We start from the raw sequence: 22255 nt of genomic DNA on the forward strand, positions 1-22255 counted from the left end.
TTTGCTGCAGTAAATGCATATAAAAGCCTATTTGGATAAAAAGCACCCTGCTTTTATTTGTGTGCTATAAATATTCATCCTTTGTGCCTGACATATCTCAGAATAATGAAACTTAATCTTACTGTTCTGAGCCTGTTTTCCTACTGAGCAGAAATCTATTTCTTTCTAATGCAGAGATTTCTGAAGTTCCCAGAGGATGTGAAAGTTAGCAGTGAATTTCTTGACCTGATCCAGAGCCTGCTTTGTGGGCAGAAGGAAAGGCTGGGTTATGAGGGTCTCTGCTGCCACCCATTTTTTTCTAAAATTGACTGGAATAATATCCGTAACAGTAAGTAGAATAAAACTGTATTTATAAAGAATTTTGATTCTTTGGTTAATGGGAAAATTGGTACAATGTGAGTATTTGTGTGTTTGATTTGAATTATTCATTATGAAACAGGACTGTGTCCTGGAGCAGGTGTTTTTAACAAAACAGCTCATTTTGGTTTTTGAATAGGCTATGTTAACATCTCAGGTGAAAACTGTAAGGTGAGATGAGTTTAATAAAACTCCATATGAATTTCTGATGCAATTGCCATTTTACTGCAGGCACTAGACTGGAAAATCAAAATGGTCCTTTCCATGTCCTTTCTCAGATTAAAATGCATCAGTAGGTTTATTCAGGCCTCTACCACCTCAGTTTGCTTAATTTGAGCTTCATCTCCTTTTTTTTTTGTTGTGTCTTCAGCTTTCTCCTTCGTTGCTCGTGAACCAACTTCACTTAAGGTTGGTTTATTTTTTGTAGTTCCTGTAGGTGATGAAATGTCCATGGCTGTAGAGCCATTGAGTTTGTCCTCAGTGTCAGTGGGGGTAATATATCACTGGTTTTTTTTGTCAAAAATCTGTTCATTCAGCTAGGAGTAGAATAAAACCACTGAGGCAGATAATTTTCTGTGCAGAAAACTGTAATACTATATAAACAATGGAATTTCATGTTTGGAAGTACTGAGACTCCAGCTCCATGGCAAAAGCAAAAGCAAATATTTCACAGATCATCAGTGATCTCTGTATGGGCATCTGAATTGTGTTGGATAGTATTTGAAATTATTTGGACTGTAAGATTATCTGGGCAGGCAACGTTCCTGCCTTATATTTTTTATCAAATATGCTGTAAGGGAATGATTGTGCTCCATTTTCCATGATAAATTGCTAAGCCCAGTGCTTCTACTTTTGATGACTATCTCAGCACTTCAGCTGTCAGCTCCACAGACTGTTTGCTCACTTTTCTGTTGATTCATTAATTTTGAACTTGTGGAGTTGCTGTTCTGTTAAATTCCATTGTTTCTGCCCTTTGAGAGCCATTGAGCCTCGAGCCCTTTTCATCATTTTAGCATACATTTCCCAGCTCACTCTGCCTTCTTTCCCCAGAGCCCTGCCTAAGCCACCAGTTTCTGAAATTTTTCTATAACATTTATATCATATTATCTCAGATCTAGAAAAAAATAGTGCCATGTGAGCATCTGTTCTGGTGTTTCCTTAGCAATTGCCTGTCTAGGATTCACACAACTGCACCAGTTGATTGAGCATTTTTGCCACTTCATGTGGCAGTGGTGATGCTGATGGGCAAGCTGGTAGGCAGCCCTGATTGTCATTATAACGTTGCAATAATCATTTGGGATTTAAAAAAAAATCCCATTTCTGCCTGCAGCTGGCCAGCGGATTGAATCACTCCCTTTAATATCCGGACCTACCTACTGTGACAATTCGTGGAGTTTTTTGACCCCTGACTTCGATGTTGTGCCTCATACTGGATAAACCCCCACTGTAACTAGCACAGAACACAGCAGTCTTCTTGCTTTAAGCAGCAGATTTAATGTATCACCTATTGCTTTGCTCTCGGCAGTGGCTCTCCTTGTGCTGGTTTTTCGGGGCAGTGGTGCTGTCACTCTGTTCAAAACCTCTGTCAGGTTTGACCTGGGCTATCTAAAAGCTAAAAGTCTCTTTCTAATCTTGACCTCTGCTGATAGTGGTGTTTGACTGGAGCAATGGCAGCCTGAGAAAATTAGGAAACTAGTGAGTGCTGGAAGAGGTCACAGGATTTAGGTTTATATTAAAGAATCTCACTGCCTCAAGTTAATCTGGTCAAAGATTTTGGGGTTATGGAGTGTTGGATTTGGTGATCTTAAGGCCTTTGCCACCTGAAATGATCCTACGATTCTACAACTGTTAAACAAATTCTGTGTCAGTACAGTCAGACTTTTCTCTAGTCTATAAGAGCAATGATGTAATTTCTGTTTCAAACTGAGCAAGGTAGAGGAAAAATTGGTACCTTTGCCTTGCAGGTATTTAATTATCATGCTGAGAACTCCAGGATAGCCATTCTTAATGCACTGATTTTGGTTAAGAATGTGTCATTAAGGGGTTTTTCAGTGTTACATTTTGTTGTTATGGTAACCTATGAAACACTTGACTTTTTAGTAAACCCCTTTCCTGAAGATTGTTGCCTCTAAAAAAAGCTCTCAACTTCCTTGGGTTCAGGTAATGTGTGTCTGTAGAAGCAGCTCTTAAGTTACAGAAACAGGATCAAACCATTAAACCTAAGGTCAGTTTTAACTGAATTAGTCTCAACAGGTAATTTTCCCCTTCATTGGAGTATTATACTGAAACACACTTATGGATTTTGCTCTCTGTTGACTTCTGCTATTTAACGACTTCTAAAGCTTATTAAAAGAAAAGGCACCCCAAAACAGACAGCACCACACTTCCCCTCACAAATAAACCAACCCAGAACTTTCAAAAGTTTGTGTTGATTCACTTAACACAATTTTCTGAAAATGGTTTTGAATTTATTTACCTGGAATAAGCATATTTCTACTGGTGTTTCAGCTAAATGATCAGCTGTTTCACTGGAAAGTTGATAACAGAACTATTTGAGTACTTAATTATCTAAAATCAGAGGTAGAGAATGGGGGGATGACATACTTGAGTTATCAGCAACAAGGCTACGTTCTTTATAATTTGTGGATTTTGTTAGTTACCTTCTGTAATTTCAAATCCATAAACTGCATCAGCTTTTCAATTTGGAACCAAAAAAGTGCTTTGCTGAAGCCCAGCTGGGAGATGGTCAGAAGACTTTTATTATTATCTAAGCAATATATATATGTATAGCATAAAGAACATTTCATTTTAAGAATTGCTTAGTAGCTGCAGTCCAAGAGGTCTTGAAAATGGAATGGCATGTTTGGACTTGCATGAGGAAACTATATATATGAGAAGAAAAGAATTAATGTCTTGTGCAAACACAAGAACTTGTGAAAGTGTTGAAGACTGATTTTTAGGCTGTTTTCTGCTATTGAACAAGCAGGAACCCAAATCTCATTATTCATAAGTCTAAGACACTTCCTTATCCTTTTGAACCCAAAGCTGACATTCAGCATGTTAATAGTTAAACACTGTGGTCTTTCATGCTTGTCTTCAGAGAAATTTATTGACTTGTTTCTGAAGTGGAGATCACTTTTCAGCTTGGAGATCACTTCTATTAACAGAAATGTACATGTTGGATCCTTGTCTTGACAGAACAGTGGAAATGTTAAGATAATATTGTATAGATTGGTTGAAACTAGTACAGTACCTTTTTTATAAGTGGTCTTAGAGAAAACATCCTTAAATTACATCACTGGGATTTTCTATTTTTCTTCCATAACACCTTCTCAAATAGGGCTGTTAGAGCCCCAGGAACAGTAATGCCTAACCTACTTAAAAAGGCTGTGTGGATGCTTTTCCTCAGGAAGCATTTATAGATCACCTTGTAGATCAAGAAAAGACACATTTTTATCCTTAAGAAACATTCTGTATTGCTTTTAAGTCTCCTATTTCAGTTGAGTCTCTCACTGTCCCAGGGGAAATGCAGTCTCTCTTTTCTGAATTTGCATGAAAATATTTTGAAATGATGGAAAGACCTGGTTAAAGCAATGTTCTTTGAACTAGTCATAAATACACACACTAATGCAGTGTTAAAAAAATTATTTCCATAAGAGACACTTCATCTAATCTTAATGATAAACTGGTTCAAGTACTTGAGTGTGTGTGCATGTGGTGGTTTTGGCTTTTTCTTTTTTTTTTCCTTTTTCTTTTTTTTTTAAACTAAGCAACCTACAACACCCCCTTTTCCTCTGAAAGTCATCCTTTGGAACAGATGGAAGAGGGTTACATCCTTCCACAAGTGGGGAGGTATCTAGGCAAGCAATTGGCTTTTTTAAAACATGCAGTTCTCTACAAGATACTTTAAATGGTAAACAGAACATGTGCGTTCGTCGTAACATGTCAGAGACAAAAAGAGGTCTTTATACCCAACTGGTTTGCATGAGTAGAAACATCAGGTTTAGTGTCTTTTTGAGTAATAGTTTTGCCTCCCTTTTGAGTGAGCCTGAAAAAAGTGCAAATTTTTCACCTTGTCAGATGTGATGGCACCGTGTTCACATTTAGCTCTCAGAGGCTTGTCTTGACCTCTGCTAAAGGATTCTTCCCTTAAAGAAGCAACTGATAAGCACATCAATGTATTTGCATTCCCCAGTCTTCATCTTGTTCTGAAAATACTATAGTTGTGTGACAGCTTTCTGATTTTAAGCAAGAAATAATAATTTAACTAGAGATTATGTCATCATGGGACCCACATTTGAGAACAAAATTGCTTGTGTGTTTTAGCTTGTGTGTTTTTACAAGACTACTCTGTTTATTCTGTGGGTATTTTGGACTTCAGACAGAGGACTCAGTCTTGGAAATAAAAGACTGTGAAGAAGCTACCAAATAATTAACAAAATCAGACAGAGTGGATCTGACCTTTTCTTTTTTTTTTAAGTTACTCCCTGTTATTACTCTGGAGTGATTTTTTTTCTCCTGTGTTGAAACTTCTGAAGAAGTTCTGCTTCTCATTTTCAGTCACTGTTGACAATTTCAGAACTACTTGACATCTAGAGGTGTTTTTTTGAATGACTGTTCTAAGTTTCCTCTTCAGTTGCTACTATTTCTTGAACAAATATTAGAGTTAGTATCAATACAAATATGATTAGTATCAAAGTTATACTGCAGAGTTGCAGAGTTTTTGGACTTTTAGTTATGGATTTGAGTGAATGCAACATAGAGGACAAAGGATTTTTTCATTCTTTTTTACTCTGGTGTTCACAATTTCTCTTCTTTGTTCTCATATTTTATTAAGCATTAGAAGAAGCTATAGTGTAAAACACTGTGCTCTTTAAACTAGTTTCCCACCAGCCCCAAAGGTTTGCTCTGTCTCACATTCAGTTTTATCTCTGTGCATCCATTGTGCCCCCACTGAGCGCTTTTCATCTTTTTATGTGCATGCATAGTTAAATGGTATTTTCTTTTATGCATGTGGTTTGAGTAGGAATTCTTACTGTTGGTAAGAGGAAGGACTTTCCTTTTAATTGCAAGGGCTTGAAGATGACTCTTTAAGATCTTCTTTGCTGATTTCTGGTGAGAAGTAAGGCTCTAGGTCTCTCTCAGGCTCTGGGAAGTGCATAACAGGGTCCTTATACTGTTATAAAAAGGCAGCCAAGTTGGGTTTTGGTACCCCTTTAAGAAAGATTCCAGACTTCCTGGATGAAGTGAAGAGTTTGCTGTTTTCCCTATTACTTTACCTCACAGACAGCATCTGTCTTCAGAAACAATGTTAAAAACCTCACAGCAGCCCCCTCCTGTAAGAGGATGTGCAGAGTTCTTTCAGCAAATGTCCTGAACTAAAAAAATACTAATCCTAAATTAATCCTCCTCTGCTGTGAATTAACTGTAAGTTTAAGCTTATATTTGCATTAAAAATGAAATACTTACAAATTGTTTTCTGTTACTTCTCTGTTTTTAATCATTAAGAGGATATGGAAGAGTAGCTGGACATTATTCTGACATTAAGTGATTTAAAAAAAACATACACACCCTAATCAACAATCTGTATTTCAAAATTATATTTATGGTACATAAATATCAGTGTTATATTGGATCTAAATTTGTAGTATAACCAATAAAACAGAAGAAATTAATAAATTCATTATATTGACAGAAATTTTAAATGTTCTGCTGCCAGTAAGTAAAACTGCTACTTACAGAACCTATTTAATTTCTGTGTTTTCCCCATTTATCTCATTCTAATGTACTTGGAACTGCTGTACGTGAGCAGCATCCTATCTGGCTTCATGGAATTTCTTCTCACTTCCCTGCTTGGGAGCAGCGTCAGGATGGCTCCTTGGGGAGCTGCTACCAAAGCCTGTGCGTGTAGTTGGGATTTGGCAGTTCATACAGGCACATTTCTTTTTTTTTTTTTCTTTTGGCTGTTACTGCTGGTCTGCTGGGTAGTTTCAGCTACATTTGCGTAGAGAACGAAGAGTTAACAGCGGGCAGTGAAGGGCTTTGGCAGCCTAGAGGGAGCCAGCAAGCTCCAGCCGTGCCTGGTTCTGCCCCTGTCAGTCCCGTCGGCAGCAGCATCTGTCACGATGCAGGCAGGTAGGGTTAAACCCCGAGCACGCAGGGAGTGAGGAGCAGGGAGCCTGCACTGCAGGGGTTGGAATGTTTGTTCCCGGTTCTTCAATCCTCACCAGCCCTTCAGTTCCAGGAGATCCATACTGGATCCATGGTAACGGGTTTAGCACACTCCACTTCCATCAGCTGGTGACAATGGGCTGTTCTGGTTGCTGACAGAAGAGCTGTCTCCTTTGCTAATCTCTTTTTTAGCTCTATAGAGTGGGGACCTAAGTGATGAAATAAATAAATAAATGTGAGAAAACGTGATTTAATGAGGCAGGAATTGCACAGCAGGCTCTTGCATTCATTCCTTTCCCACATGTAGCCGAGCCAGCAGGTAGCTCGGGTGCTGCACATCATTGAGGAGAACTTGTCCTTTTGTTCCTTGGGTTAATTAAACTGAAGCTAATGTAAGAAAATCGGCTGAAATTAAACAACTGCTTGACAAGTTAAGTGGTACCAATTTAGAAATTATACTAAGAAATACATTGTAATTCCTGCTATTTATACCTCTCCTCAGAGCTGATTGTATCAGAGCCAGACTGCAGTGGTGTCCCGACAAGAGTTCCAGATCTTCAGCAAGCTCTTTCAGAGAAATAAAATCTTACTTTCTTCCTTTCCTAAAGACCAGTGAGTTTCTAGTAGCTATAGTTTATTAGAACCTTCCAGGAGAAAGACCAGTTTGCTCTTGATTAGAAGCCCATGCTGGGAACATTCTTGTTAGTGCTGAAGGGTAAGATATATCCCTCAGCTGACTGGCACAGGATCAGGCTTCATTCTCAGGTAGTGTCACTAATTGGACAGGTTGAAGACATTTTCCTTTTCGAGATGAATCAGAATTGACTGACTTTTAGCTATATTACAGCAATGTTTTACTTAGCCTGGTGCTTTGATTTTATTCAGTGTATGTGTTTAAAAAAACCAACATCCTAACCTGAAACAAAAAACCCCAAGCCCCCCAATCTCAAATGCCCAAGCTAAAGCCCAGTTTGATGAGTGTGGGAGACGTTGTGCCTGCAGAGTGGTAGCCATGTTGGTGGCTCAAGGGTTAATCTCTTGTTGCTGTAATACGCTTTGAGAGCAGCAGCTCAGTCTGCTTGTGTTAGCAAGATTAAAAGCAGGAGCTGCAGTGCCATTGCAAGCACTGAATGAGTGGGACTGTTGCAGAGTGAACTGTAGCTGAATTTTGTCTTTTCTTCTTGCTTTTTTTCACCAGCTCCTCCCCCCTTCGTTCCTACTCTCAAGTCTGATGATGACACCTCAAATTTTGATGAACCAGAGAAGAATTCGCGGGTTTTATCCTCTACGCGCCAGTTGAGCCCAGCAGGATTCTCGGGGGAAGATTTGCCGTTTGTGGGGTTTTCATTCATCAAGGCATTGGGGATCCTCAGACCAGAGTAAGTGGGAATTATTGCTTGGGTGGATAGGACCGCTGGAAAATGGGCAGGTTTGTTACAGCGAGGATGGTGTGTGGGGAAAAGCTGTTTTAACTGACCTGTACTCTGCTGTAGGGAAGCTGCCAGATTCGGGCTTGATCTGTTGCTGCTGTGCCTTGTGCATGTCCTGCCGTTCTGTGATTATTTCTGGGATGAAGGGGAGGGAATGGGATGGAAAGGTTGATTCTAAAGCAGTTATTGTTGAAATTGTTGCTGAAATACTCTGAATTAGTTGTTGCTGTTAAGCAGGGAGCAGCAGATGATTGCATTTCTGGTACTGCAGATCCCTGCAAGAGGGAGAATACTGAGTTCAGAGATGGAAAAGGGGGGTGGTGTTATTTTATTGGGTCAGAGAGTGGGCACCAAGTGCTGGGGATGTGTAGGGCTAAATCAGTGATCCACAGAAATGGAGCTCCACTAACCTGGGAATGTGCAGCAATGGGTCAGTGAACAAGAGAAGGAGCTGATGGCAGCTGGCTGTGTGCTGCTGGGTCAAGTTAAATAGGAGGACTGGACATTGCTGTACTGTGTTAGGAGACTGGAGATTCAGGTGAAATATGCAGTGTGTGTGTGTGTGTGTAGGGATGTGAAGATCTAGAAGAAATGGTTTTCCATGGAAAGAAAACATGCTTTCCGAGGGAATGGAGTCAGAGAAGAAGAAGAATATAAGTAATGTGTTATAAACCATCTGATGTGGTGGGTGGTTAGTTTCTGATGACAGAGCTATTGAAAAAGTATTAGTGCAGTGCATTAAGTTGGGAAGTCCTTACCTTGGGATCTGGAGGCCTCTCAGGAACGCAGTGGCTTTAGCTGTGTTAGTGATTCAGTGCACTGAGGTGCTGTGTTTTCGTGTCAACCATCGTTCACTCCTGCTAGTTAGTTCCCTTCAGGGACTTGGTTGTCAATCTGTCTTAATCAAGTTTCATTTTTTGTCATACTCGTTGTGATAGTTGCTCTGCAGTAAACGTGTCACCAAATCTGGTGATACTGTTGACATCTTTGATCTTGCCCACGCCGTGAATCAAGGTTATATGATGGTTATACCAGTAATAAGAAGGGAATCTTTGGCTGTCCCTCCTCAGCAGAGTTGCTCTTATGGCAAAAGGGAGACAACATAAAAACCCAAAAAGTGTTCTTTTGGTGAACTGATCTAATATTGTCAACAGAATTAGAAAAAGGGATGGTTAGATCTGTAGATACCTGGGGTTAAAATCTGTCTTAATTCAGGAGTGATGAGTTTAACTTAGGGTATTATCTTTTCTGCCTGGGGAACTGCAATCCATGTTCCAAGGCTAAATGGCCATTCAGGTGACAGAAGAGCCTCAATAATGACCACATATGTGTGGTAAAAATCTATATGTAATCGGGCCCAGGACTAGAACTGAAGAGGAGTGTGAGGTAAAGTCTCAGAACAGTGGTGTAACTGTGCTGGAGGCTGAGACAGCTGTAGCAGATGGATTGATGTGCTTCTTTTTTGGAGATGGTACTGAAAATGCATATGGAAGTTATATTTGAATGTTGGTAATAGATAGGAGGAGGTATAGCAAAAGAATATAGAGATTAATGTCCTCTGGAGAAATTTTGACTGAAGTAAAATTTCTGTTTTGTGTGGCCTGTTTTTTCCCTGTACTGGAACAGAAAGACATCATATATTTAATTTTCCCCCAAATAATTTTAATGTAGGTAGATCTTATTGGCTTCTTTTTTTGAATGAGATCTTGATAAATGCACTTTGTTATTTTTAGCAGTTAATATTTGCATTTTGTTCTAAGAAGGTGATTTAAATATGGCAAAGAGCTTGCGGAGACTTGAAAATATATCTGTATTTAAATAATGCAGTGATTAGTTTATTCTCAATATCACTGCAATTGGGTCCTAAAGATAACTTCTTACTTATAAAATGTTGTCTAGTGTGTGTTTTACTTGAGGAAATACAGTACTGTTTCTGTCCACACTGGCTTGGACATCAAATTCTAGATGGAGAACAGTAAATGGAGGGGGGAGGCTTATCTCTTGTGAATCTCGGGACGTCTTCTCTGGAAGGTCCTAAGTCATGAAGTTGATCAGTCCAGAATTTTTCTTCTTAAAATCTTTCCTCTGAAAGTCCAACCTTATGGTTGCTAAGTGATGCAGATCTGTTTTCCTGTCTGCAGCACGAGCCCTCCAGTGCTGCTCACAGTGAGCCCAGGCAGCTGCAGGGTGCCAGTAACAAGGTCCTTGAAACTTTCATGGCTTTTAATTTGAGGGCTGTCAAGCCACGAAGTTTAGGGTTATGCTCTTGCCCTTGTTCACTGGAGAGTAAGAAGGTATGGCTGAGCTGGGAATTTCAAATACTTCAGTAAAAAGAAAAGAAAGGTAAAGGAAGTTCTCTTTTCCATTCTTCTCTTTCTCCCAATGACTTAGTGCTTGAAGGGTTCACCTGAGTCACTTAGACCTGTTGCCAGAAATTATATAGTTGGTGTATAGCTTAGAAGGGTTCATTGAATTACAGTAATGCCCCATACGATGAGATTTGGGATGAATTTGTGACCCTCTAACAACTGTGAAATTTAACAAAAGAGCAAAAGTCATGACATTAATGTATCGTTGGAAGCAATCAGGAGAAATCAAGGGCTTCATTGCTTATGCCATAGGTTCCTGTCCTGGCAATCTGCTGTATGATTCTAAGAGCTGGGTTGAGGCTGCAGAGAAGGACCAGCTGAGTCCTTCTCCCATCATGGCCTCTGAATTCCTGGTATGGGGGAGAAGAGCCTGTCTGACTGCAAACCTGGCTGCTGGTTTGGCTGCGAGCGTGTGACTGTGACAAGATAAGAGGCAACTGAGGGTTTAATTCCATTAAAAGCCAGCCCCACCTTCCTGTCCCTTACCATGGCTGATCTCCAGTGCTTAGAACAAGTGACAAAAACCCTTGGGTGCCAAAAATATGCATCAAGTGGTGAAGGAAAATCGTTCTTGTCCTTTGCAGGTGACTAGCAGAAGCCTGAAGGCATAAGATAAATATGTTATAAATCCAGGGTTAACCAAATATACCAAATTGCCTAATAAAAATAAATACCTAATAAAAATAAATGCTTAATAAAAATCAATACCAAATAAAATGTACCAAAATACCTCATAAAAATATCTAATTAAAAAATACTTTATAATGCAAATTTTTGCCTGCCCATGTCCTCTCTGCAAGGTCCTAAGAAGTGGTATTTTCAGGATTTCTGGGGTTTTGTTTTTTGGGTTTTTTTTTGGTTATTGGGATTGTTTTGGTTTTTTTTTTTAATTTAAAAATTTTATATGGATTCATGACTGTCATTATAAAATACTGAGATTTAAAATGGGCCATTCTTCCAAAAAGAAGGACTACTGATTTCTTCCAACAGTTTGTCGGTTCTGGTGAGCTCTTTCACCAAAGATAGATTAAAGAGGAAGCACAGGATGAGCATACCAAAAATATGCTTTGCTTCAGCAAGCTCTATTCACAGATTGATGGTATCACTGTTTGTTTTTGGTTGGTTTTTTTTTAGGCCTGAGCAAGCATTTAGGAGGGGGCGGAAGGTACAGATGAGTATAATGCTAAAAGGAATAGAGCATGAGGGATGGGGGATGAGATTATGGGCATGTTGTGTGGGGGCCAGGATTAGGACAGATGGTGCCAATCATTGTGAGAAGGAAGCAGCACAGGTGAGTTGGGGGTTTATGAGAGTGGCACAAAAGGACACAGGAAGTTACAAGGTGTGATGTGATGCACGGGGGGGACCAAGGTACGTGTTTGATACCCCGGAGTCATCCTGGAGCTTTTCCTCTGCTAATGCTTTTTTCTTTTTCATCTCAGCCAAGTTGGGACTGGAGGAGCTTTTACACAACCAGCACCATTTCTGATCACTCTGCTGGTTGAGGCTGCTGCTGATCTAGCTGTGAAATCACTAGTCAGCTGTAAGTTAACTTGGTTTTTAGTCATGCAGGCAGTGCTTCTTTGGGAAGTAAATTGGCACAGCCGCAGTGCTATCAGAGCTTGGTACTATAGACTTGACTTCAGTTTTTTTTTAATCTTTTATTGCAATTTTCTTGTTGATGGATGCTGGTTACCTTTTGTTAATCTATTTTTTCACACTTCAGAGGAAACAGCGGAAACTGCTGTCGTGCTAAGAGAATTGATCCAGATGTAGCAGTTAATTAAATGAAATACTCTGAGATGGTCCCAGCCTGAATGATAGCTTTGCATCATGGCTTTTGATGTTGGATTGCATGTGTTTAATTTCTGCAATGATGCTGACTGAGGAAGAATGTAAGTGCCCCAGAAATATGGGTATTTTCCACCTTGTCATGCTCTGTTGAGAGCTTCTATCACCATGACAAGGCTTATTAGATTAGCCAGTATTCCATTTCTCTTGATTTCCTCTGTCTGCCCCTTTCTGATACTTTGAAGATTGTATGGATGTTCAGGAAGTTGTTCTAATACAATTTGTACACAGGAAAGAATTACTGGGAAAGCAAGTCTGTTAAAAGCTGCGTGTCCAGTGCTAACCAAAATCGGTTTCCTTGGGGATAAGATGTACTGTTTCCACGGCAGGAAAATTGTCGTGTCACCAGGACATATATTTTTAAGGAATTTCTTCCTTGCTTTGGACAGGAATGAGGAAGAAAGATTGTAGTTCTAGTTTGTAGCCTCCTCTTCCCTTACAAAGCCAACACCAACCCTGAGGAGCAGCTCCCTCTGCAGTCACCTCGTGAAATGCAAACTTCGGTCAGTCTCCTGCTCTCTGTCCCAGCCCATCCCACCTGGCTGAACCACCTGTCCTTGCAGAGCTCTGCATCTCCTTCCCTGGATCCATCCTGGTCCTGCCTGGTTTGCAGTGCATATGGATGCTTTAAGCTGGCTTACTAGGAGAAATGTTTGAAAAGCAAAATGGTGCCTGTAACATTAGGCTCTGATTCTTTTAATAGCAAATAAAATAAATAAGCAAAAATAACGAATAAAATTAGCTCCTTTAGGGAGGTGGAATAGAAGCCACAAGTAAAATCAGGTTTGTGAGAACTGGCTGGAGTTTTCTTAGGTAATGCCTCAGGTTTGAAAAGGTGATGGATAAGGTTGAAACTGTAATTGAAAAAAAGATTGCTTCAGCCCGTACAGTTCAGACCTGTAAAAATAAATTTTTATAATAAGAAGATTTTCAGACTTGTCTCAGTACATATTTGCAGCTATTTACATATATTTGATTAACATTTGAAAGCAGATTCCTTAGTGTCTTTTTTAGTTAATGTGAGCTTTAATTTGTATTTTTAGACTGCTTTTCTCAACTATTCATTTTTAGCCTTGTTTGTACACCCAGCTGTTATGGAATTTAATATGCATCTTTCTCAGATGGTTGCCTTTTCTCTGTAGGAGTATAGACACGCTTTATAAATTGATTTTTAAATATGGTAATTTGACGGATCGGATTGATTGGACCAGGACTAAAGGAATGCTGTATAAAAACATTAATTTTAAACATTTTTTTTTAGTAAGTCCTGATCATATCTGTATCGTTGACATGCAGGATTCTTTCTTCTAAGTTTTTCCATATCAGGTTTCTGAAGAGATATTAATATTTGACCTCTCAGGGCAGAACTGGTGGATTTTGCTGTGTTTGTTTGCTGATATCAAAACGGTGTTTCCTAATGACAGCTCGAGGTGGTGGAGCTGACGATCTGTTTGATACAGAAATGTTGCTGCAGCATTTTCATCAAAATCCCTGTCTCTCTTCCTGTGCCTGTGTTGCATATCTAGTTGGATTAAGGAGTAGATTTTTCTCAGAAAATGGTGGTGATGGAATGAAACTTTCCTTGGTGTTAAGAGGAGCCTGTGCTGCTGTGTGTGGGTGTGTGGCTATATGCAGAGAGCTGCTCAAAGCTCCTTTCTCTCCGTGGGGATAGCTGGCTGCACACCAAACTGTGGCCAGGAGAAGCAGAAAGCAATGTGTGGGCAGCCCCTGTGATCTTTTATTAGCACCTTTATTGTGCTCCTGCGTTCTGATCTATCAGTTAACACTGGTTCCATCACTAACTGCTCAAATATCTGGTTTGAATCATTTTCTGCGAGGGAGAATGTGATTTTTAAAATTATGTTTTGATGCGTGTACTTAATTCTTTGGTTGCAGATTGCATATTTAAGACTGCAAAGCACTAAAAATATGCTGCCGAACATCAGGTGGCTTCCTATCATTTTCTAGAAGGAATTTAGACTAACAGAAACGGTAACTTCTTAAATGCTGAGTCCCAATTAGACAGAAAGCTTAAGAACAAGTAAATATTTCCCTCAGGTTTCTGGAGTCAAATTGTTTTGAACAGTACAGTTAAGTTGTGTCTCATGAAAAAGAATTACTTCTAAGTGGAACTCTGAAGTTCTGCAGTGTGACTAATCATATTGGTATTGATTGAGTTCGTAGGGATCATATGAATTGGGTTAGGAAAGTTTCAATTTTGATTCACAGAATGTAACTAAGGATATTAAACTCTTCTTCCTGTGGTGCAGATTATGAAATGTTGAAGTTTTTAGGGCTTTTATAGTTTGATGATAATTTAAAAACCTGTTTAAAAATAAAGTACCAAATAAAAAGCATTTCTCCGGAAATTTGTTATCTTTCCAAAGGTTACTTTGGCTTTATGCTTTGGTTTTGTTGCACTTATAAATCCCTACAAATTATGCACTGCTGCTGCTGTGATTTATTGTTTTGCACTGTGACATATTCACTGGTGGAAAATACTAATATTGTAAATAGAAGTACACATGGATTATTTAATAATGATATACTGTCGTCAGCTTTTATGGTATGTTTGATCTGAAATGATGGCTGTTAGACTGGAATTGCTGCACCTTTCTTTTATCCCGGGATAAGTAAGTACACAATGACTTTACAGAGGCTGCATGAATCAGAGTTCTGTTACCTTTTGCCTATATTCATGTGCTGTTTGGCTTTGCTCTTTTAGATCTGTTTTTTCAAGTGTGGATTCTCCAGCCAAGGTCAGCTCCATGGAAAAGACACTTCTTCTCAAGAGCAAAGAACTCCAAGACGCCCAGGACAAGTGTCACAAGGTATTTATTTATGCGATTGGCCATCTCCATTGCTCCAGGAATCTGCAACCACTGTATGTCCAGGGATCTGTCAGATGCTGCTGAACATCCAGACTCGTGGTGGGCAAAGTGCTTTTCCTTCAGAGAGGTGGCTTCCTGTCCAGTACAAAGGGAGATGAATTTAGGCCATGCTGTTGCTCTAGATACTTTTATCTTAACAAGAAGCGGCTCTGGATTTTAAACTGTCCTTTTCCCAGCGTTGACACAGACGACTGCTGCTTCCTGCAGGCCGTGCCTCTTCATCACAACAGTTACCCCAGTACTGTTCTGAGGGCTCTTCCTCACTCATCAGCTCCTGCTTATATAACTGTTGTCACGTCACTGCTTATGGTGAACGTCTCATAACAGTTGCTGTGCTCCAATAAAGGGAACCTGGTGGAGTCTTTTAAACACTTACTGCTTGTTTGAGACTTTTATGAGAGTTCCATTACTTTTCTCCCTGCTCTGTTCTGGATTTGACCATTTGCTCCTGACAAGGAGATGGGGGGAAACCATCTTCTGGTCCAGCATGGATTTGGGATAAGGTTAAAGTGACCCATCTCTGCAAGTCAGGTGAAAAATGATTGTGTCTTCTTTGCTAACTGGGGTTCGAAGAATGACTGAATATGAACAAGCAGCTTGAATGAATGGGGTGACTTAGACTTACTACTTGTCCTTAAGAAGAACTGTGCATTCCTGGAGCAGAGACAATGGTATCGGAATTTAAACACCATTTGGAGAAACATAGCTTAGAAGTCTCTTGGAGACAAATTCCTTGCAAACAGAGCTCTGAATGTAGCAGTTAACAAAGCTTGTGAAGCCCCCCTTTATAACCTCTTGATATTTATTGCAGATGGAGCAGGAAATGACGCGGTTGCACCGGAGAGTGTCAGAGGTGGAGGCTGTACTTAGCCAAAAGGAGGTGGAACTGAAAGCCTCTGAGACCCAGCGATCCCTCCTGGAGCAGGACCTGGCCACCTATATCACAGAATGCAGTGTGAGCCCTTACCCCAGTCCTTCCAGATCTGGGGGCCTGAAATCTGGTGGTCTTTGTCTTTCTCTTCCATCGTGCTTTCAGTGGGGTACTTGATGGAGAGAAAATAACGTGTGAGGGGATATCTGTTGAACATGGAGCCCTGAATTGTTTGCAAAAGCTTGCTTGATAGTTTTATTCAAACGTTGTTTCATGGTCATGTGCTTAGATCATGCAGGAGTGACTACTGTCCTGGTCTTGCTGAAACTATTTGTGATGTTTGTCTTACTGGCTGTGCTAGAACATGCTTGGGTTTGACTTCTTGCAGGTTTCTTAGCCAGAAGAGGATGGGGCCTAATCAGTGCCTAGACAGAAATCTTCAGGAACAAATAGGATTAGGAAGCAATGGTGTTGCCTCCATCTGTGGTGTCCTGAGTTCAGACTGATCCAGTTCCCCAGCACAATGTCAGGGAAGGTTGTAGGACAGGGGCTATTTTTCAGGTAGAATATAAAAATGAGACTGCAAAACCATGCCTTCAAAGATCATTTGGCATTTTTCATGGGAGCTGGAATGTCTGCCCAGTTGTCCTGGCAAGATTCCAGTGAGGATATTTTCATTCTAGTCGATAGTCTCTGTATTTTCAGTTGGATATACAATTATGTTTCCTCTCTTGTACCAAGAACAAAAGTGCAGATAATACTCTCTTTCAGAGAATTGAAAACCATTTCTGATGGGTTGGTTTGTTGGGAAGCACATCTTAAAACGGGGCTGAGTTTTACCATACCAAATGCTACTAGGTAAATAAATAAAATTCAGTTTATATCTCTCTATTGAAGGATAATACTCAGTTGATAGGAGGACCGTTCCATTGCAGGTAAGGTATGTGGTGAGATACAGACTCAGCTCTTCTGTTCTTTGTAGAAGTTTAACAATGATTAAAGCATTTGACTCACTTAACAGCAACAAGAAAAATGTAAGTAACATGAAGTTGAAGGATTGTGTCTAGGTTGTGAATTAATAGTGCTGGATAAAATATAGATAAATGCTGTCAATAATGGATGCCTTTTGTGATCTGTGTTTGGTTTTTGTCTCTAAACCCGATGTGAGGAAGTAGAGATTTGAACCAAGAATTGAGTAAACAATGTTTGTAAAAATGGGCTGCTTCTGTTCAGATAGGAGCAGCACTGGCCATGAATTTCATTAGAGTTCCATCACTGGTGCCTCAATTTATTTTTTTTTTAATTTTTTTTTTAATTATTTTGATGCCTCACTGCAGTCAAGGAGGCATTTTGTGTAACTAAAGATCTTCGTTATACAACCATTTGAAAAACCAAAGACTATGTATTGAACATTTTGCTTTCTGCAGAGCTTAAAGCGCAGCCTGGAGCAGGCACGGATGGAGGTGTCTCAGGAAGATGATAAGGCACTGCAGCTACTTCATGATATCAGAGAGCAAAGCCGAAAACTGCAAGAGATCAAAGAACAGGTATTCCTGCTTCTTTGGGGAGCAGGGTGGCTGTCCACAAACAGGCATTCTTGGCATATTCTAGCTCTGCTGCCAGGATGACATTTGATGTTGGGAGGCTGTGATAACTCCCAATCTGTGTGTTTGCACATGGGTTCCTAAACAATATAGGAAGGAACAAAATTCCACTTGTGTATTTTGCAAGTAAGCATAGATTCCAAACTTCAGGTTTTTCTTTTCCTAGTCCTGAGAGGACTTTGTCTATAAAACTAGCTTAGGAGAAAGTTGCAATGCTTTAGTAATATACTGCATTAGAAATGAGCTATCCATTTAAAGTGGTTAAGGTATGCAAATTTCACAACAAGTTAATGAATCTTCACCTGAGAGAGAACTGAGCTAGCCTTTATTTTGTGTTGCTTTTTCTTCTTTCTTATCTGGCCACTTAAAATGCTTAATAGTCTTTCAAAATAGAATGTGTGTTGCCTAACTCTTCTTTTCCTAATTTAATCTGTTTGCAAAGGAGAAATTAAAAATTTTTTTGTCCACTAGAAGAATGTTCAAAATTCATTAATCCATATGGTTGTTCATAAGGAAAAAAAAAAAGTCAAAATGAAATGAAAATGTGCCCAGATTTGGACATTTTTAGGATTTAAAATTATTTACAAGACAAAACCCATTCAGTTTTATGAATTAACAGCAACATACTGCATTGAGAAAAAGAAATCGAAATTTGCTGTAGCATTCAAATAATTCTTTGCAACTATCTGTTGGTTTTCATCTTCAAAGCACTTTACAAATGGTAACTGACTCATTTCAAAGCGTTTGAGACAAGGAAGCCCAGAAACCTTGGTAATAATTCTCCAGACATAAGAAGCTCTTATGTAAAAAGTAATGAAATGCAAACTCAACCCTCTGGATGTATCAGGCCTCCATAGACTTCTCCTGCATTCTTCTGGGTGGTTGTTTTATGTAATACAAGGGATCTAAAACTCCCTGCTCTCTCTTCTGGTGCTTTGCTTGAAAAGTTGCTTTAAATACTGAAATGTGGGACATTTTTGATGATTATAAATACCCATGGATTCTTAGGCAGTACAGACGCATGTAACAGAGGAAACATAATGCAAGTAATTTTTAATCAAATGCTTTGTCCCAGAATCTCTTAATTTGGCTTGTGAAGATTCACAATGACATAAAAATGCTGCTTAGGTCAACAAATGAATCTGTAATATCCTGCAGGCTTTCATATCTGGGGTGGTCTTCTGAGCTTTCTGAAAGACAAGAGCAACAAAAAATGCTGAGATATTTGTGCTGACTCATACGAGCAGGTGGATCTTGGCCATTAACTTGGACCATGATTTTTAAGTCAGAGGGAACTGGGAGATGAGAGATGGAAGAGTCCCTTTAGAGTTTTGCTGTTGAAAACTTGAAACTTGAGAAGAGAACAGGTCAAATCAACAGCAAATCAGAACCTTCAAAAGTTAATATTTAGGCACATGGTATTTTCAGGGCAAGGCTGTAGGTTCAACTTGACCTCAGGTACTTGAATAGAAGAGTGTGGTGGATTTGTGGGGTCTTTTGTTTGTTTGGGGTGTGTGTTTGGTTTGTGTTTTGTTTTGTTTTTTTGTTTTAACTGAACCTGTGCTCTGGTTGTTACTTGATGAAGATCTGTATGAGCAGATGTACTTGCAACAACTCAGAATCTGTATTTTTTGAAAGCCCCACTCACGTATATGTAGTTCCCTGATGTGATTTGCTTCAGGTACATGCCCTGAGCTTTGCCTGTCCACTAATATGCACTTAAGTACCTCTTGGTAGTTCTTAAACTCTGACCACTGAATATCTGAGAGGTTTGTTCTGTGTTGCCTGTTCCTCTGACCTGATCATGAGAATTATTCAAAGATAATCTTTCAAATGTGATGAAACAAGAAAACCTGAAATACCACTAACTATCTCTTCTTCTTCCTTCTTTTCTCCTTCCCCATTCTCCTCCCTTCCCAAACACTCATTGTCACAGTGGCAACTGTAGTCATACTTGTAATTCTTTGGTCAAGTGCTTACTGATATAAAACCCCAGTATTTTAGGAAGTCTTAACAAATTATACTTTCTGAGCAGGACATGTATTCCTTCAAACAGTTCTGCCTTTTTTATTCACAAATTTGTTTGTATGAAAAGAATATATGAGTTAATATATGCTTCTTTATTATCAAAAGGCTCTAATTCTTTCCAGCAAGAAAATAAGGTCATCCACAGGAGGCTAACTGGAAAGAATAGATCCCTGCCTTCCTTACAAACTGGAGAACCAATTTTGGGATTACAAAGCCAAGAGCCATTCTGCCAAAGGGATAGGAAAGCAATTTGTTAAAGGCCCAGCTTCTTTAAATATCTGCATAAGCTCTCCTTGCTGGAGAGTCAGGGGCTGCCCCTGGGGTCAGTGCTCCTGCAGTCCCTTTCTCACTGAAGGCAGAGCCTGTCTGGGGGGGCGATGACAAACCTGAGCCTGTCACGAGACAGTTACTCTTCTGCATATGGGGGTAGTCAGGCGTATTGTGAGGTATTAAAATGGAAAGAAAGAGAGACTCCCCCACTGTCAGTCCTTCATAATCTTTGTTCCTAGCTCTTGATGTGCTTGTTTTCTACTTGTTCTCAGCTTCATAAAAAATACTTTGGTTTTGTTGTTTTGTTGTTTTTTTTCTTTGCTTTAGAGTAATTTTATGAAATGTATACTTACGGGACTTAGTAAATGCTAAATAAACATGATTAAAATCTTTTTTATCCAGTGAATATATGAGAAGCAATCTCTTGAGCTAGCCTCAGTATGAGTTCCCAGTGTCATTGAGATAGTCAATTCAAATTCTTTTCTTCTCCCGTCTTCCCCATCCAAATGCCCTATCTTGTAGTCTCCTGCAAGGGGAATCTTTATTTCTGCCTACATAGAAAAATGTCTTCTATGGGCAATGTGATTTATAGATAGTTTTTCTAAGATAATATTTGATTTTAGGTTGTCTCCCATGCAGAGCAATGTGATCCTTTTTAACTCTGTCAAGAGAAAATAGCTGATGGCACAGTGTGCTACCCCTCTGCTTCTCCTTCTTTCCTTTTACCCAAGCTGTGCAGATCTGTGATAACTGTCATGTTATCAGCCTGAGAAAATAGATCTTGAGGCAGCATCTGGGCATTTAGTAGAGGCATCAACTCAAAGGCACATTTCTGTTTCAGAACTTAGAAATGTAAGTAATTTTTATCATTTGTGTGTAGATGTATCTGTGTCTTCCTGCACTCTTAAAAAGTCAATGTTTTGACTTTACGAGGTATTGAGTTGAAAATGGCAAGACTCAAACCAGAACACCATTGATGTTATTTTGTTTAGTTTTTACTGTTTTATTTTGTACTTTACCTTTCTTCCACATCCTCTTAAACTCATCTCTTGCCTGTAATCAATATTCTGGGATCTGCTGCTCCAAGCGTTTCCCCTCTTGCCTCTAAAACGTAATACCTTCTCCTCCCCTTCCACCCCAACTACAGGAATATCAAGCTCAAGTCGAAGAAATGAGGTTGATGATGAATCAGTTGGAAGAGGATCTGATTTCAGCTCGCAGGCGCAGTGACCTCTACGAGTCAGAGTTGAGAGAGTCCCGACTGGCAGCCGAAGAATTCAAACGTAAAGCTGCCGAATGTCACAACAAATTGCAAAAGGTAGTTCAGGCTTCGTGGGAGACACGGGGCTGATGGTTTGCTTGAATTCCTAGTGCTGTTTGACACACTCACACATGAGTTGGGGGGGGTATCCTTCAGAGATTAGTGTGGTTTGTACAACTAGTGCAAAATGTTTTCCAGTTGTGCACTCAAAATAGGGTGACTTCAACTTTGTGTAACTCCTGGTGTTTAAATACCACGACTGGATAGAAGCACAATGTACTACAGCTTTTCCTGAGATTTTTATGTATTTTGTACTTAAGTTACAGGTTAAAGATCAAGGAAAAAATGAAGCAGGAGAGTTGTATTGCAAACTGGAGAAGGTATGTTCACTTCAGTGTCCTGGAATTTGCTTGCTGGGTCTTTCATATTATGCATAGAAACCAAGAGTGCCTTTGGCTAGTCTGTGACATGCACGGCCTCTCAACCCTCCCTATTTCATTTAATTTCATTTCATTTTTTAAAACGTCTTTGTCTTGGTGTGATTCACTGTTCTTTCTGATTTGATATAAAGCTGTCTCTGGATAACCTGTTCTTAATGGATTGTGCTCAGAAGCCAGGCAAAGACAGGCCTTTATGTGTCATCCGAGTTAGGAGTGAAATTGGGGATGCATAAGGGCTTTCTCTATTCATAAAGAACAGCAAATGAAAACCTAATAGAGTTCTGCATGTTCTCATACTGAGCAGTCTACTTGGTGACCAAAATTTGACATCAGGCAGAAGTTAGCAAAGTGGGAATAGATTGGCCAATGAGCATTTTGATGTGTTGGAATTTATAGGGAGAAACAAAGGCTTTTAGGAAGTGAATTAAAATAAATACAGTATCATCAGCAGAGAGCATTTTTTCCTTTTTTGTTTTATGACTCCTTCCCTCCATCTTTTTATTTAACTGTAGATCAATACAGAGCAGCAGGCCAAAATCCAGGAGCTGCAGGAAAAGCTGACAAAGGTAACGTCTGGGTGGTGAAAGTGAGTTTTCCACAAGACTTTCCTGTAAAACCTTAATGGAGAGGAGGGATGCACTTTGTTTTACCCTCAAAAATAGAATTAGTCATAGCATGGGGGATGATAAGGAAAGGGGGGTGGGAACTGGTA

At 39.6% G+C, this 22255-nt stretch overlaps 1 protein-coding gene across 1 annotated transcript in view; it reads left to right on the forward strand.

Annotated features, from left to right (window-relative positions):
• CIT (citron rho-interacting serine/threonine kinase) overlaps positions 1-22255 on the forward strand; it is a 74779-nt gene that overhangs the window by 10180 nt on the left and 42344 nt on the right. Inside the window, 8 exon segments of the mRNA XM_027696855.1 lie at positions 175-328; positions 7727-7907; positions 14904-15009; positions 15881-16024; positions 17368-17487; positions 20990-21160; positions 21430-21483; positions 22056-22109. Coding sequence (XP_027552656.1) covers positions 175-328; positions 7727-7907; positions 14904-15009; positions 15881-16024; positions 17368-17487; positions 20990-21160; positions 21430-21483; positions 22056-22109 — 984 coding nt within the window.

The sequence above is a fragment of the Neopelma chrysocephalum genome, unplaced genomic scaffold, assembly GCF_003984885.1.
Source record: "Neopelma chrysocephalum unplaced genomic scaffold, ASM398488v2 Primary Assembly neopelma1_116, whole genome shotgun sequence".
Classification (NCBI taxonomy): Eukaryota; Metazoa; Chordata; class Aves; order Passeriformes; family Pipridae; genus Neopelma; species Neopelma chrysocephalum.